This window comes from Lonchura striata, chromosome 8 (assembly GCF_050655825.1).
Source record: "Lonchura striata isolate lonStrDom1 chromosome 8, ASM5065582v1, whole genome shotgun sequence".
Taxonomy (NCBI): Eukaryota; Metazoa; Chordata; class Aves; order Passeriformes; family Estrildidae; genus Lonchura; species Lonchura striata.
The window spans coordinates 18,970,943-18,987,735 of NC_140710.1; the positions used below are offsets into that span (position 1 = coordinate 18,970,943).

The 16,793-nt window shown below is 37.9% G+C and overlaps 1 protein-coding gene across 12 annotated transcripts in view; it reads right to left on the minus strand.

Annotated features, from left to right (window-relative positions):
* Window positions 1-16,793, minus strand: part of FRRS1 (ferric chelate reductase 1) — a 69,601-nt gene that overhangs the window by 49,194 nt on the left and 3,614 nt on the right. For 9 of the 12 annotated variants that reach the window (XR_014956883.1, XR_014956882.1, XR_014956881.1 and 6 more), the window contains exons 1-15: window positions 12,129-12,392; window positions 11,099-11,250; window positions 8,387-8,576; window positions 8,026-8,162; window positions 7,557-7,651; window positions 6,728-6,878; window positions 5,442-5,621; window positions 4,478-4,576; window positions 3,849-3,996; window positions 3,323-3,439; window positions 2,603-2,718; window positions 2,249-2,335; window positions 1,239-1,336; window positions 1,008-1,066; window positions 218-361 (exon numbers count right to left, since the gene is read on the minus strand). Coding sequence is in view for 4 of the 12 variants with exons in the window: in XM_085585906.1 (XP_085442032.1) it covers window positions 218-361; window positions 1,008-1,066; window positions 1,239-1,336; window positions 2,249-2,335; window positions 2,603-2,718; window positions 3,323-3,439; window positions 3,849-3,996; window positions 4,478-4,576; window positions 5,442-5,621; window positions 6,728-6,878; window positions 7,557-7,651; window positions 8,026-8,162; window positions 8,387-8,576; window positions 11,099-11,149 (1,672 nt within the window). In the remaining 8 variants the exon portion in view is untranslated. Of the gene's footprint in view, window positions 1-217; window positions 362-1,007; window positions 1,067-1,238; window positions 1,337-2,248; window positions 2,336-2,602; window positions 2,719-3,322; window positions 3,440-3,848; window positions 3,997-4,477; window positions 4,577-5,441; window positions 5,622-6,727; window positions 6,879-7,556; window positions 7,652-8,025; window positions 8,163-8,386; window positions 8,577-11,098; window positions 11,251-12,007; window positions 12,393-16,793 lie in introns of those variants that run through there. The other 3 variants (XM_085585905.1, XM_085585904.1, XM_077785242.2) reach the window with 2 other exon arrangements.

Genomic DNA, 16,793 nt, shown 5'->3' on the forward strand with positions numbered 1-16,793 from the left:
TTTGAGAAACAAGAAGCTACTATTTAAAATGGCACAAACCCCATTCTTCTAGAGAACTCTTGTCTTAAAAACTGGTTTTCTTCCATATTCATTTGTCTACAGAAGATACAACACTACTAAAGAGTTACTCCCTTTCAGCTTCCAAGTAAGAGGCCAAAGAACACCTCCTGAAGTTCCATCCACACTGGTTTCATTCTCAGTTTTGCTGCGTTTGTACCTTTACGAACGAGACAGTAGCTGTGTATTTCCAGAAGAACATCAGTACCAACATGCCAAGCTACAAAGCCAATCATTGCATAGGTGTCCCATGGGTCTGGCAGGTCAAGTGCTGGCAGATCCATTCCCAAGAACATAGTCACAACTATTCAGTAAAAACAAGATAAAAAAACCCAATAAGAATATTGTGCCTGTGTGCTTTAAACATTTCCTCAATGCTTTTGTAAAAAGATTTCCCATTAATTACCTAAAACTGCTTGAGGAACAAGGTTAAAGGAGCTCACACAGCTGAAGGCTGTTGAGGTATTTTGTGGGGGGATAGGGGGTTGTTTGAGTGGGGTTGTTTTGGGCTTTTTTGGTAGTCACCAGTCATCACAATATTAGTGCTTAAGGTTGCTGTGGAAGCTTGCCTCTATTACTAGAATTAAACCCAGCTGCTGGATCTTTAAGTGAAATTCCTGTCTCCCATTCAGTAACATTGAACTATGCTACTGTAACAACACTATTCTCATATCTTCCAAGACAAAAAAATTATGAAGATAAGGACAGGCCCTTATTACAGAAGAATTTCAGATCTGTCAGTAATTCCTTTGGATTTAAAGTCAATTTTTTTTCTCTAAGTTGTATCCAATAGCCCTTTAAAACTCACACAAAAGATGGCCAAGAAAAAGGATCTCCAGACATGCCTGGAATAGATGTACATCGAAGTTTTAAATGAACAGCTGCTCAGACAAAGGGCAAAGCTCCTTTAAATCAGTTAAATGGGAGTTACAACTATTACTTTTACTCACCAGCTAATATTCTAGCTGTTGTACCAGTACTCCAGTGAAACCAGTTAAACAGTTGCCTCCTGTAAAACAATTAAACACATTTTATTGATTACACTGTTGGGGGAAGGGGTCAGAAATCAAAGAACATTTTTGCCTACTTTCAAACTGTAAAAACTTTCCATTGTGAAAAGAATGTAAAAAGAAACAGTCACATTTAATTCCTGTGGCTGTAATTTAATGAGTCAGTTGTACCTTGGTGCATGACGAGATGGTCTGAAACCTGCCATAAGTGGTTGAAAGATTGTCAAAGCCATCACAGCACAGCCAAGATAAGGATGAAAACCTGCTTGCTAAACAGAGGACATTTTTCTTAAATATCATATCTATATAAACAGAGAGAAAAGACACCAAGAAGTTGCAAATTGTATTTGTTGTATTAGTAAGTTACAATGGAGCAGCACCAGCAGAGGCAACAGGACACAATAAGCTGCCCAGCAGCTGGATGGAGATTGTTTGCCTTGGTAGCAGACACACTGGTATGTCTGCTCAGGGCTTGTCCCACATTTTTGCTATATTGAGAAATTCCACCAGCTGAAGAGCAGACTAACATTATAGAAACCATAGTCCAAGCTCTCTAGCCTCAACCCTGTGTCTCCAGGATAGGCCTATTTTATAACTCATTCCAGTACTGATCTTCTCTTTCACCCAAAAATGTTTTATTCAATTTCCCTAGCTCATATCTGTCACCATATTCTTCCACCTTGAATTCAGACACTCTCTGGACTTTCCAACTTTTGATGTGACTTTGCATCAAACAGAATACAGGTGATAGCAACATGTATGCAATCTCTATCTAGCTATTGCTCCAAACCAAGCTTATCACTCACCTTTATGTCTAGATTGACAAAGACACTTATTCCCAGCAGGTTTACAATGCTAATGTCAGCCACCACATCCTACTCCCCTCCCAAGATAATATTCTCTAAGGAAACAATAAGACCAAAATAGTACATAAGGAAACTGTGAGCAAAGTAGTTATTTGGGAGAAAGAGGAAGGAAGGAAAACACCAAAATTTTTCAGCTGTAGTTTAAAGGAGACAGAATTCCTCTTCTGGGTTGCCAGAAATTGAAATCAGCCTATTTAAGAACAGCTTTCACAGAAAATTGGTTAGAAATAGTCACAATAGCTGGCAGTGGACTTCCTCATTCATTTAGTCCCACCTTTACCTTTCAGTTAAACAAGACTGAAAGTACACACTTACTTGGCTCCAACCTCCTCGGTACACAAAAGGCAGCACAAAAGAAATGCTTGTAAGCATGACTGTGGTCAACATAAGCATACGATGCACCTAGAAAAGTTAAGTTTGCTTTTAGAAACTCTATACTTAATACATCATTAGAAGACATTAAGTAGACCTACAGTTAAAAGATATTCTTAATCCCCACTTTAGACTTAACCTTTACCAATAAAGTAGATGAACTTCTGATTTTTAATTTATAAGATTAAAGAAAGATGTGAATCATTTTTTGTCTATTTCTTGGATCTAGTGGGTTTATAATTCTGCTTGCAATAATGCTAGAAAATACAGCTAGAGATATATGGATTTTTTTCCCACCTGAAACCACAACTCCCTTCCAAGTAGGAATGAATGAGACCAGACAGGTTTGAAGAATCGTGCAACAATAACACCAATACTAACTGTGGTAATCCAAGCAACAAACATTAGTGCTCCTGAAAATAGAAAAAACAAAGGTAAATGATAGGTAACTTAAGTGCACAACTTCCAAGACTATGTAATTGTTTAGTCAATATGCACATGGTTAGAATTTACCAAGAATTAAAAATGTATCCCCTGGATCATGCTACAGCTTTATAGCCTTTACCTTGCTAGAGAACAAAAATATCCATGCAAAAGATAGTCATACTTTTCCAACACAACACAACAGAGCAGCTCTGGCTACTGCACATTTCACACAGGCTAATACATTTTGTACATACTGGTGAGAGAAACCATTCTATCACCTACACAGACAGAGGATGAAAGATGATATTATTACAATCTGTGTGACAAAGAATGAGTGGCAGTTGAATCATGGACTTGCATTAAAGTCCAGTAGTGGGGGAGAAAAAATTCCTGGGCAAAAAATATCTTCCGACACCGTTCTTGAAACAAAAGATTAGTAACTTTGCTCTGCCACCAGAATATCAGATCTTGCTAGCCAACAGAATATACAACGCAAACGCCAGAAAGACAAGAGTGAATACCAACTCTGCAATAACCCTCCAGTCTCAGTAACTCTAGAACTGGGAGACAAAACTAGAAACTGCAGCTTACCATGAGCCTTGATAAGCCGTGGGGCACGGGAACCGCCAATATCCAGAGGAAGGCCTGTGACATTGTACAGTCCATTGGTGACCAGGGGCTGTCGACGATGTTTGTGTACGAGTCCACCTGAGCAGTGACAGAGTGATTTATTTCTTGCTAATGAAAGCCACTGCACTTTTAAGTGTGCCCATTCTTCATTCATGATTTCAAGCCCTGTTGTGACCACTGCACATAATCATACAAGCTAATGCACAATATGATAAGAGCCTAACATCATCTAAGCCATCCTGCACACTGCATGCACAAAATGCAACTCGCCCAGCTACAGGAAATACAATACATATCTTAGCAAATTTGCAATAACTTCCATAAGCAAACCTATAATTCAGAGAAGCAGAAAAGGTGATTGAATTAAAGGCCTTAAGCTTCAAAACCTTAGTTCAGACACCAATTCTCATCTAAGCCATATCTTACAGAAGGGTTACTAACTCATTTGAAGCTGTTAAAAGAAAAACCATATGTAAGTCAAGTTTACCTTCACTAGCTTCCCCATCTGCCAGAAAGATGTAGTAACTGGTATCCAGATTAAATCTCCCTTTATAAGCAGGGAGACGAATCCTCCTTCTGAAAGAACATTGAAGAAGGCCATCTGCAAGCCTCCACGACACATCTTCAAGGGCATTCTGTAAAACAGGAGATACTAAACCAGTCTGAAAAGACTGGGTATTAAGTAATTGGCTTAAAAGACAAGAGTGTCACTGATATATAAAGAAAAAATGCAAATTATCCAGGGAAGGGGGATCCCTTCTAAATTGGCATGCAAGAGGTATGTCGTAAGTCAACATAGCAACTTAGGGTTTGAATTATCACTAATTTTTACAGCCTGTAACAATGTTTAACTCAGGACATAACAGCTGCAGTTCTAGCAAAGGGATAAAGTTTCTAAGAAAACAAAGCTCCCATCATGTAACTATCTTCACAAATCAAATTTAGACTTCCAAAGCTAACACTTACTGGGAAGTAAGAGCCCAAGCAATCTCACATTAGAGAATTATGGATCCACCTCAGTATTTACACCTGTTGTGCAAAACAAAAGTACAAAGCAGCAGCATGCATTAATTCAAAACTACATCTGTGAAAGTGTCTGAGTTGTTTAAAACATACCTCTGAATCCAAGAGAGGATGACTTCGCTCCTTCAGATGGGCAGTGCTCACGTGAACGTGGCGATCCTCATTAACACACAGATAGGCATCATCACCACCCTGCAGAGTTGAAAATAAAAGTATCTATAGCCCAATAAAAAACATTGCTGGCAGTCTCCAAAAGGTCTTTGATTTAATATAGGCAGCAAGACCTGAGAGATTTTGTAGTTATCAAGCTGTTAGTTCCCATTTTTCAAGCACATCAATATTATTACTAAGAAACCATATTAAGTCATAGAGATGACACATAGAAAGAAACACGCATTAAGATTCACACTCCACTCCCAGAGTAACAACCATATTATCAGAAGTTTCTTTAATTATTTAAAATTTATCAAATTGACCAGACAAGACAGAGATGGATGTTGGAGCTATTTAAAAATCCACTTCAGTTGTAGGATTTTTTCCTCCACAGCTGTAAAAAAAGTCTTAAGAACCAAGTGTTCCTGCACTAGGGAGATGAATGTAAACAGCATCTCCTTTGTGCAACAACAAGCAGCCCATTTGTCAACAGCATCCTCCCTTCACTTCAACATGAGTCAGAGACAAGTATCTTTCAACATTTTTAAGACTGTTTATATAAGAGTAACATTCAGGGATCAAATGCAAATAGTTTTCTAAATAACAACTCAGTTGCTGAGAGGTAAGATTTTCTGGGTGAATAAACAGAGATTGATTTAACCAGGAATTTCAGTCAGACAGGCTGAATTCTGCCATAAGATATATATAGGGAAATTCTACTGCAGTTATTCAGTCCTGAGCTAAAAAAGAATATTCACCTATAAGAAACAACCTGTGTTTTAGCCCTATGGGAGAGTCACACTTTGTATGACATCTGACAGTATTTCCATTTTCCATATGCATTTCTATTCAAACTTTACTAACATCACAAAAGCAACTACAGAAAATAAAATAAAACACTCACCATCCACTGGTCCTGGGAAAATGCAAATGCTATATATCCTTCACTTGGACCACTCATTTCAATAAAAACTGAACTCTCCTCTTGTTGGAAGGATAGAAAAAAACATGAAGCACTCCCAGGATCACAGTTTGTAGGGTTCCTAATGCAGAACTTCGTAATTCCACAACCTGATGCACTAAACTAAACAATTAAGCAAACAAAAAAATTGTGAGCAATGACAGTTTCCATTCTCTTCCTCCTTTTTACCCATAGTAGAAGAAAGCATACAAGGAACAATATCTGTGTCTACACACCAATCTCTTAATCCATGTCTACAATTACTCTAGGACTACTAAGTAAAATGATGGTGAATTCCAAGATAAATTTGAGTTGAATTTTCACTTTGAAGATATTACAATATACTAACTTCAAAAAGTCAGTAAGAACTTCAGAAAAAAACCTTCCTCTGGTCTAATATTTAGAGAGGTAGTATCAGCTGAAAGATAAGAAAGAAAATAAGGGTACTACAGCTTTTTGCTTGTTTCTTAAAGTAGAAACTCCACTAATACACATTGAGAAAATACACTGATTTTAAGTCACAGTTATCCTGGATCAAATAGCAATGCTTACTTGATCCATTCAAGATTCAATAACACAGATTAACTCAGAGGGGAAAGCTTCTGAGACTGCAGTTGCTAAATAGAAAGTTATTAGTCAAGACCAGGTTAAGTTTTTTCCCATCTCTCATGAGAAGTACACAACATTTTCTGATCATTAATTTCTAAATGTTCTGTTAATCTTCTCACCTTTGTGCAGCATTAGGAGATTTGACCCTGCAAAGTTCAGGCAACTCAGCTAAAGGTAGCTGTCATGTTCTTAGCCTTAGATATCAGTTACTCATCCATCATCTCTCCTTTTCTGTTAATAGGCTGCATCAATGTCATCTAATGAAATTCCATTCATCACAAGCATTACGGAATCACAGAATGATGTTGGAAGAGACCTCTAAGATCATCAAGTCCAATCTATGCCCTAACACCACAACTGGACTATAGCTCCAAGTGCCATGTTTTTTAAACATATCCAGAGATGGTGATTCCACCACCTCCCTAGGAAGACAATTCAAGTATTTTATTATTCTTTCGGTGAATTTTTTTTTCCTAATATCCAACCTAAACCTTCCCTGACATAGCTTGAAACTGTGTCCTCTTTTTCTGTCAGTTGCTGCCCAGTGGAAGAGATCAACCCCCACCTGTCTACAACCTCCCTTCATTAAACATAGCCTGATTAGATTTATCATTACTTACTGGTTTTGATATGTAGGAAACTGGGTGTGAAGTTGACATAGCCTCTGATGTTGCATGCAAAGATGGTGTTGGGGACAGCACATCAGGCTGAGAAACAATGGGACCCGGAATTTTTACCCAGAAAATCCTGTATTTCTTCACAACTGTGGCTCTTAAAAAACACAACACACACAGTCATTGCTGTATATATTTATAGCTGACTGCTGCTTTAAAAATCAAAAAAAAAAAAAAAAAAAAGGAAAATAATCAATAGTTCACAGAAATTATTTGTAAAACCCTCATCTCTATTGAGACCTCTACCATTTTAGGGATTGAAGTAGGAAAGTATCTGAAATCTTAGAAAAAGAATTTTAAAACATAATACTACATGCTGCAGTGAATATAAGAAACATTAATGCTTATGGCACAGATTAGAACTTCAGAGAAGAGTTGCAATGCTTTTATCCTGTAGTTCACAAAAAGTAGTATATAGAGTATAGTTAGGTACAGCAAAGAGAAAGATCCCTGACAATGTATATCGCAGGTATGAGAAGTGAGAAGGTAGCTAGAAAGACTAAAGAAACCAATTTTCAAATCCCCTTATACTCTTCCTGGGAGGAAAAAAAAAAAAAAAAAAAATTAAAAAAATAAAAAAAAAAAAAGATCACCTTCAAGCTCTTCCTGAAAAAGTGTTTGCATTAAGACAGACTGCAGCAAGTAAGAGGTATTGCTTTTCAGGCCATTGGACCCAAGGACTTTTCAGTTGCTGGACAATATTTGACACAGAAAATGGTACCAGTTTACTTTGTCTGCATTCTAATAAATTAGAATCTATACTAGGTTTACTTACAGAAACTGTACATGCTTTGGAGCATTTTCAGGAGCAATCCAATAAACTTTTATGTCTTTCTTTCTTGATTTACTTGTGTGACTGACAGCTGAATTCTGAAAATACACACATATCAAGAGTTAGACAGTGGATACTCATTTTGTTACCTAAGACAGTCAGCAGAGGCTGCAGCTAAAACCTACAGAGACACTGCACTACCCCAGTGCAACTGGCTTTTCCCCAGTCAGTCATGATCAGCTCAGGTGAGATGTAGCATAGCAACTTACTCATACTAACAAACTTCAAGACTAAAAGGAATAGCTTTCAATCCAGAAGACCCCAGCAACGAGCTAGAGGTCCCTGCAGCATTTATACAGAAATAGTGAGATTTTCTTAGTAAGGAAATGCTCCCCTTTTTGACAAGAGGATAAAGAGACAGTACAAGCCCCTCAGTGCCCACTGAGTAATTGTAAGGCACTGGACTCTCTACCTTGGTACGACCACACGTCAGCAGCTGAGAATGTCTCCTGTCAGCTAATACAAAAGAACCAACTGCAGGGCCATCCAGGCGTTCTGCATCCCGGGCTTGTATGAAAAATCCTTCAAAATCTGGTCCAGACAGATGAACTAAAGCAAGAAGAAGAATAAGGAAATTTAACTCTACTCCAGAAGAAGAAGGAAGTATTTCAACAATGACTACCAGATGCTCATTTTACAAGTACTGAACAATGGTTAATAGATTACCTCAACAAGATTCAGCTGCTTAGATAAATCCAGTATAGAAAACTGAGGAAAGACATACTGTAATAAAAACAATAAATTAAACTCTTCAGCTGTAACTGACATAATACCTTCTATGTTGTCCCCTGGTTTAAATTCAGTCCCATTCACTGTAATGGCATGCTCAGGTGACAGCTGAGGAGAGCCACCATGACAGGGTACCATGCTGGTACAGGCTTCTCTTACTTTCCCATTTGGATAGCCAACCACAGATGCATAGAGGCAAACAAATATCCAAACAGCAACACCAGGCAGCTCCATCTGTAAAAAATGAAATTTACAGGCAATTAAACATAATAAATATTTACATTACAGGTCACCACGCCTCTTCAGAAATCAGTTGAATGGTAGAATACAAAACTATGTTTAAAAAAAGCATTCATGAGAAGACACCACTCCCAGCTTCTGAATAACTTCTGCTTCTGATAACTGCCAGACATTGTTAGAATGTTCAGATATTGTATTTCAAGCCATCTACAGGCTGTCAATGGATTCCTCCATGGAGTGAGTGGATAGAAATCATCCATCCACTCACTAGATGGATGATTTGCCTCCATGCATTTTGACAGCCCTTTTTTTAAAGTGTCTTTTACCAATCCCTCTCCTGTTATCAAAAAAAAAAAAATCAAGTTCCTTAAACATCTTTATATGCTTCACAGCTACATAAAAGTCAACAGTATTGAAGAACTATACAGCTAGTATTAAGCCCATTTTCATTAATCATAGATTTTGCATCATTATAGACTGCCTTTTGTTTCCACAACACGTGTCTATTTCCTCACTTATGACACATAATTCCCTAGTAAAAAGTTCTTCTTTCTGCAGGGAAACTAAAATTGCCAACCATCAGAAATAATTATACATGCAAGAGTGAGAATTTGGTATGAAGATGTAGACAAAGAAATATGCATGTTTGTTGCAGACAAGCACAAGACTTCTCCTTTGAGCCCTTCCTTTTGGATATTGGATCTCTAGACAATTAGTCAAACAATGGATTTGGCTTGTCACACTCTTGTCAAGGGATCAGCATGCATGAAAGACAAGAGATAGTAGGACTCCAGATCCTAAAACAGTTATATGAACCCATAACCCAGCTTTCATCACACAGTGTTTTACCCCACCACAATACTGTTTTCATAAAATCTGTGGCAATTGTTTTGCTGCTCCAGTAGCATGCAGGGCTTACAGCTGTACTGTGGTTTCCAGAACACCTTAGCCAACAAATTAAGGCGTTTCCACAGCCAAAAGGCCAGAAGAACAGAGATAAAGTTTCTCTCAGTCCTCAGGCACAAGAAGTGAGTTATCAGCTCTAGTGGAACACAGACCAGGCAAGTTGATCTGCCTTCTGGAAGAGCCATGCCCATTTTGCAGCAAGTGATAACAAGTAACAGGTTTTGAAGCTCCCTGACAGCATGGATGGACATGAAGATAAGAAATACACAGAGCCATTTCAGACTGAACTCTTGATACCTAAAAAGCAGTCAAAGGAAGACAAGGCACATCATTATATTACACAACAGGAGTCATCAACATGAAATCTTCCAAAGTTCTCATACATGGAAACCCAGAATTTCCAAGGCCATGCTATATTTGTACTTCAACATATGGGCTCCCCAGCATCTTTACCCCACTAAATAGAAGAAAATCAGAGGTAAGAGTGAGTTAAACAGTTAGGTTTCAAGAACCAGAAAATTCTAGTCTCTCTCAACACTCAACTCTTCCCAAATATTCAAGATAACATTATGATCATATCTTTTAGTTCAAGTATTTCCTTCTAGTTCAAACACTTGTCCAAACTGTCAGAAGTTTACATCTAATTCATTTTTTATATGCAAGCTAAAGACGCCTATAGAAAGATAAAGACTAATGTTCAGTACAACTATATGTACCAGAGAAAATTTCAAAACAAGAAGAGATAAGGCTGCATATCACAGAGACAAAAAATGTAAGTTAGTATTCTGCTTTAAGTAGCATAGGATGTGGTACGGATGCAAAGGAAACAAGAAATATTCTTGTCAGATTAAACTGACTCAAAAGCTGGCAGAAGAAAAAGATTAAGTAGAGATTAATAGAATAAAAAAAAAAAAAAACACACCAAAATCTGAAAAATATTTGGATAAACAGAGAGCAGTAAGTTACTTCTTCCTGTGTTGAAAACAACTCCTACACTACCTGCAGGTAGCCCAATAGTTCATGAACACAATGCTCACACTCGACTCAGGATCTCTTCAAAGAACTTATCTTCTTTCAGCTGTTAAACTTCATCAGCTGCATAATGTGAAATCTAAAACTAACTTCAGAGAGGAAGAAGAGATGAGACCACAGGCAAGGCAAACATACTGCCAGCTCAAAGGTACAAAACTACCATTGCCAGAAATGTCTCCTGAGCACTATCAGACAGGAGAATGAACAAAAAAGGAAAGAACCACCTGAAGGAGAATAAGCAATATTAATATAAGGATTTATGACACATTGCTTTAGAAATAAACCCCTACAAAGGGAAAGAAGACAGTCTTGCTGTCCAAGAGATCCCTCTCAATTAATAAAAAGAGCTTGGGTTGGCCTCTTCTGTTTAGTTAAAGGTGGTCATGTCATGACAGCTGGATTGAGCAAGGACAGAAAACATATTCATAATAATTCATTACTTTTAAAATATAAACATACACACCCCCATGTGCACAAAAATACACACCTCAGCATTGTGTTCTTTCTAGGAAAGAGAATTTCAAAGGCATATATGTTTCAAAGTTATGTTTTGTAACAGTTTGAGTGTAGGTACTTACCTTACAGCCAGTCCTTCTGTTACAGTGACGAATCCTGAGTAAAACTGCCATTGGCTCTCTACTTGTAGTAAAACAATTTATATGATTTTGTAATATCTTCTATTTGGTTTGGATCTAACTGTATTAACCTTTACTGTATTCATGAAGCTTGTCTGAAAAAGAAACAGTACACACACAAAATAAGTACGGTTTATGAGAGCATCTTTACTTCAGGCACATATTTTATAAGCTTCCCCACAATTCAGCTGAAATGCATGAAGCTGTAATGAAACACTAACCCTGCAGCTTCCTTTGCTTCGTCAGATACTTCCCCAGATGCCAAAGAGTTTCAAACTAAGTAATTACTTAATTATCTTCTATTGCAGTTAAGGGCAGGCAGACAGAGGGAACCTACAACCAACTTTTGATACCTTCTTCCTCCAATAATTAGTTGACATAAATTTGCAGCATGATTTTAAAGCTCATTATACATTTACTCCCTATCAAAGAGATGCTTTCTTTTTGAAGAAGAATAAACAATTTTGAACAATATGGCAGCTTTCTCTTTTTTCCACATATCTCACCAAGAATGAACAGGAGGCAAGGATTTCACCCTGTTCACTTGTTTGTTTTAATTATTTTACTTGAGCAGACGCTCTGCATAGAATCTTCATAACTCAACCTTGCAAACTTCTATCTATATGAAGAGCCCAAAGTTGGAGACTAACCTAAAGAGATGCAGTTTGTTATCCCAACAAGTAACTTTAACTATAGCATGAACACATTTACTGTCATAGTTTCATAGAGCCATCTCCTATGCACGTTAACAAAGAAACAAAATGAGAAACTAATATTCACACAACAAGAAGCAAAAAAGATACCAGAGGAACGTGGGTGGCATGGCTTCCAGACAAATAAGCTATAGCTTACCTTGACTCATTAAGGCAGACAGATTTAGAAGTTTTCTCTAAAGCAATTCAGAAATCTTGCATGAAAGGCAGCACCTACACGGTGCTCTAAAGACGCCACCAGATTTTAATTTGTTTCATACCTGCTGCAGATGTCCTGTTAAGCAAATACACTTTCCAAAAAACTTGCAGTACCCACTTGGAGCACTCACTGGCATCAGTTTAACCAAAGCACTACTACGAAGGCCACAGCAGTTCCTCAGCCCTACGCCGCCTCATTCTCCTGCCCAGCACTACTACGGCGGAAAAGGGCGAGGGGGGAGCGCAGCAGGCTAAGGAGCCCCTTGGTCAGCTCCAGCCTGTCCGCGGCCGCGGCGCTTTTCTGGCTGCGGGGCGGGCGGCGCGGGGCCCGCGGGGCGCGGCCCGGGCGGGGCGGAGCCGCGGAGCGCTGCAGCCGCTCCGTGTGCCCGCCGGGAACCTGCCGGGACGTCCTGGTTAGCAGCTAGAGTTTTACTGAGAGATTGGCCTTGCCAAAGCTTACAGAGCTCATTAGCGGTGCTATTCGTGGGCCGAAAGGTGGTCGCATATACAGGCTTGCAAAGTCAGGCCTTTCTTATCAAGAAAGCAAATAAATACTGGCTGTAACTGGGGCTTTGCTGGTAGAAACTGCAGTTGCTTACACAGGCTTCTCTAACTTCTGTATTGTTTAAATCCAAGTTCTCAATTGCTCAGGAAGTGACACAAAAGGACAATTACTTAGAAATCCAACGGGAATTTTGCCTTCCCACAGTGTTTGTGTTAAAAACCACCTTTAGTGGAGAGCTATTGTGATTCAGTTGCTTACTAGTAGTTCTGAGCAGTTCTAGAGATCTTAGTACTATTAATTTGGTAATATTTTCTTAGAAAGAATATCTACTAAAATAGACTAGGAAATGTTTTGTTAGTATTCACTCTTTTCTCAGTTTCTATAAAGGCAGCATTAACCTTTAGAGGTACCCTGTGGTAACATATCAAAAAATACATTTAACGTGAAAAACAGTAAGGGATTACCTTGCCCAATCAGAAAAATTTGACTGTTACTTGTATTGTCTTGCTCGTGGTAGTTACTGGGATGCTGAGATCTCACTCAGTGTTCAGCAACTGAAGAAACAATGCATAAGCAATAGCTTGAAGTGAAATATGGCTATTTCCCCCTAGCTGGGGGGGAAAAAAAATTCTGTTAACAGCTACATTCATAAAGTTCCCGTATATGAAAGAGTTTGATAAGACTGCAGGCCTAACTGCATACATGCTTCATTATGTGACTGTGTGTTTTTACCTAATACAGATACATTATTAGTAAGACAGAGATGGATGAAAATGCAAGCTACAATTCTGTTGGAAATGGTAATCAGAGTTTAAGAAGGAAAAAATAATTTTTCTGTGAAAAGTAAAGAGGGCAAGGGAGGGAATACTGTTTTGCTTATCATTGTATAGCTTCTCTTATTTCAAAAGATGTTAGCTATTGCTAAAGGGCTGCAAAGCAAGAAAACCAAGATAACACCAAGAGAACTAGGGAGAAGAAAACCAACTCTGTAACTACTGGGTACAGGTCCCCATACTTCTGCATGGGCAATCATCAATCTGTCTGGAAGGGCTCTTTTCAAACACAACAGTCTCATTAAAAAAATTATAAAATCAATAGTTCTGCAGCCTTAATGAAAATGTTTCTATGAAAGGGCACTGCTTGCTAATTTGTTAAGGGTCATATCCAGTATAAAGTAAACAGAATGCATTAGGGTATATGAGCTATAAAAAGTCCACAGTTGCATCTACTTTGTAAAGTGTACTGCAACTGTTATGTGTTCATAATAATTCTGTATTTGTTTCAAAGCCGATGTTCTAGCTTAACCAAATGAGATAGAGACATAGAGGGCTGGGGAGTGGGTTTGAATCTTCCTGCAAGCCTGAAGAGATAAAGCTGTGTAACCTACTATTGACCTGTGTCAGAGGATAAAGTGGCAAACAAATGAAACAACATCTAACATGAAAAGAAGCTGATGAGGGTTTTTTGCATCGTTTATTATAGGCACTTAAGGAATCAAGTGAAAGCTTATAATTTTGAAAGCAACAGGAATTTCGTAGAGGAGACTTCATTCCAAGTATATAAAGGGGAATTTCTTGTGCTTGAGAACCAAGAAAGCAATTAAGCAAATATATATAATTTTGGAAATTAACTATTGTGCAGTCCAAGGTTTATACTGATAGCTATTCTATTTTTTAAGCTCAAAGTTATATGGAAAACAATAAGCCATTGAAGAGAACCCATGTTTCCATGTGAGTCCTTCTAATCAACTTTCCTCTTAGGTATTAAGCTAACTATTCAGCAAAACTGTGCCATTTTAGGTCAGACCTTGCTCAAATTTCATATATGTGCACTGAACTCTATGTTACTGGCAAGGTTATAACCATAAAACATCACTTGATTTCAAATCAAGTAATGTGCAAAAAGGCTGCATCCCTACCAGATTGTTTTGATGATGGATAACTGGATCAAAGAATTTTTTGTTACTAGCATTACCTATTTTGAAATACTGAATTGTGTTTGAAAAAGTGCATTGGAATTGGCTAAATACATGCTGGATACTAGGCTTTCACTGAGGATAACAGTCCTGGCATTAATATTTACTCTTCTCTCTCTTGCGTAAACTACACACACAAACCCATGCATTTGAAGATTTTTCAAGCTTTCAGCATTTTCCAAGATTTTTAGCATTATTGTCTTAGTTAAAGATTTATTAGGGAATTAATAACAATATTTTTATCTTAGATATTAAGAATTCTTCCTACCAAATCAATTTGTATACGGTGAGATTTTTTACTCCCAAAGGAGAATGCTGAGTCATTGAAACAATCCTGACCATCTAAATGGAAATAAATGATGATAAAGTCACAATGTAGGATGAGATTTTTTTTCCCCCATAATTAATAATTTAGTCTCCCTTGAGATTTGGCACTGTTTCATACTTACCTAGTTTACCAATTTACTGTTAATTTACAATTTAGATTAAAATATTCCCCTTATGTTCAGAAATGCCCTTCTACTGTATGCATTTTTTGATTCTTTACTAATCACATTAATTTTGAAATTTTTTTATGTCACACATAAAAATTTAGACTTGGAACCGTATTTATATGAAAATACTTGTTTACCTAAAGGTAAAACGCATTTTATAGTTTTCAGTCAGTTACTGTACCAAGCCACCTGGTGGCAGTAGCAAATCGGTCAAATAAGATTTGCCATCTCATCTCAGGAATCCTTTCTCAGACAACCCATTTCCATTTCTTCACCTTTTCTCATCAGCTCCTAATTTGATTCCTTCATGGCTTTAAATGCATTCTTTGTTCAGAACCAGCATGTCTGTGGGTTTTGCAGTTGCTCTGGGTTCAAGCACAAGCAGTCCTGCTGGAGGGATGATGTCAGTTGTAGCAACATTCCAGTTAGTACATGCCCAATGCCCCTGTTGGGGGGACCATGTGGTGATGTTTGAGTACTCTCCATGGGAAGGGCTGCAGGGATTTTAGCTCTTACTTTAGCAAATCTCACTTAAGTTTTGTAAAGACTTTCAAAAGTTAATAAACAGGTCATAACATGGCTGGTAAAAGGCATATCCAACATTGTGAGCTGTGAAAAGAGTAAGGGAGAGAAGATTGTCTCATACTAGTTTTCAAGTTCTGTAAGCAGCAATCCTCCATTGATGAGCACAGGGTAATATCAAGCAAGGCGTAAAGGGACCCAGTCCAGACAGGCTATGGAAAGCTGCCTCCTGCAGAGCCAGGTTAGTACATGGTCACTTTGGAAGCCAGTACCTCCAAGGAAGCTCCAAACTTTCTCAGAAGCAAAATATCAAAGCCGTTCTATTCTACAAGACACTTTCCTCCAGCTGAAAGTGGTAGTGCTTCATACAGAGGCACTACCTCTGTATGGTGCTTCATATGTAGGATACTCAAAAAACTGGACAGCAGCAGCAGTTTGTACAAAAGCACAGTAATTCCTAGGTTCTGGGTGTTCACCTAGGAATCAATGCCCAGTAATGGGCAAACTACTTCTCATCAGTAATCCTACACTTAAATTTGTGGATAACCAAAAGACTTGATGATATCAATGAGACAAACACAAAGGACTGCTGTTTTCTGGTAGCAGCATTTGGAGATGGTTCAACTGTAAATGTTTTTGTGGTCTTATTGCTGTATAGCAAAAGATTTGCCAGTCTGAATTCCAGCTTTGTAGCACTTTAGAGCAACCACTGTTTTATCATCTTCCTTGTTCTTCCTGCTCATGTTTAATATCTTTTAAACAAATGCTTGTGGTAGTCATACATTTGGTGAAACATTTTCCTTCTGCAATATATTACACCATGTTAGCCTGTTCAAATTACCCTGGCTTGAATTCTGCCAGCACTGAAAGATTACAGAGCAGGACTACAGTTCTCATTATTAGCTTTCAGATAACCTCATGTAATTTTTATTTTTTTTTGCTTAAAAATCAGATGTCAAATATATAGAACAGAAAAGAAAAATCCTTTGGTTACCATTTGAACTCAAAAGACCTAGCTAGGTAAGATTTAAGGATTATTATTATAATGACCAGGAAAATATTAATGATATTCTCAGTATAGTTTGATATATTAGGAAGGAACATCATAAAGGAGAAGGAGTGTGCAAGAGACACTCTGATTATTTTTGAGGAGGAAATAGATCTGCTTGGTAAGACATTGCTACAGCTCATTTAGGAATAGATCCACTGAAGTCTTAAATCTCAACGTATC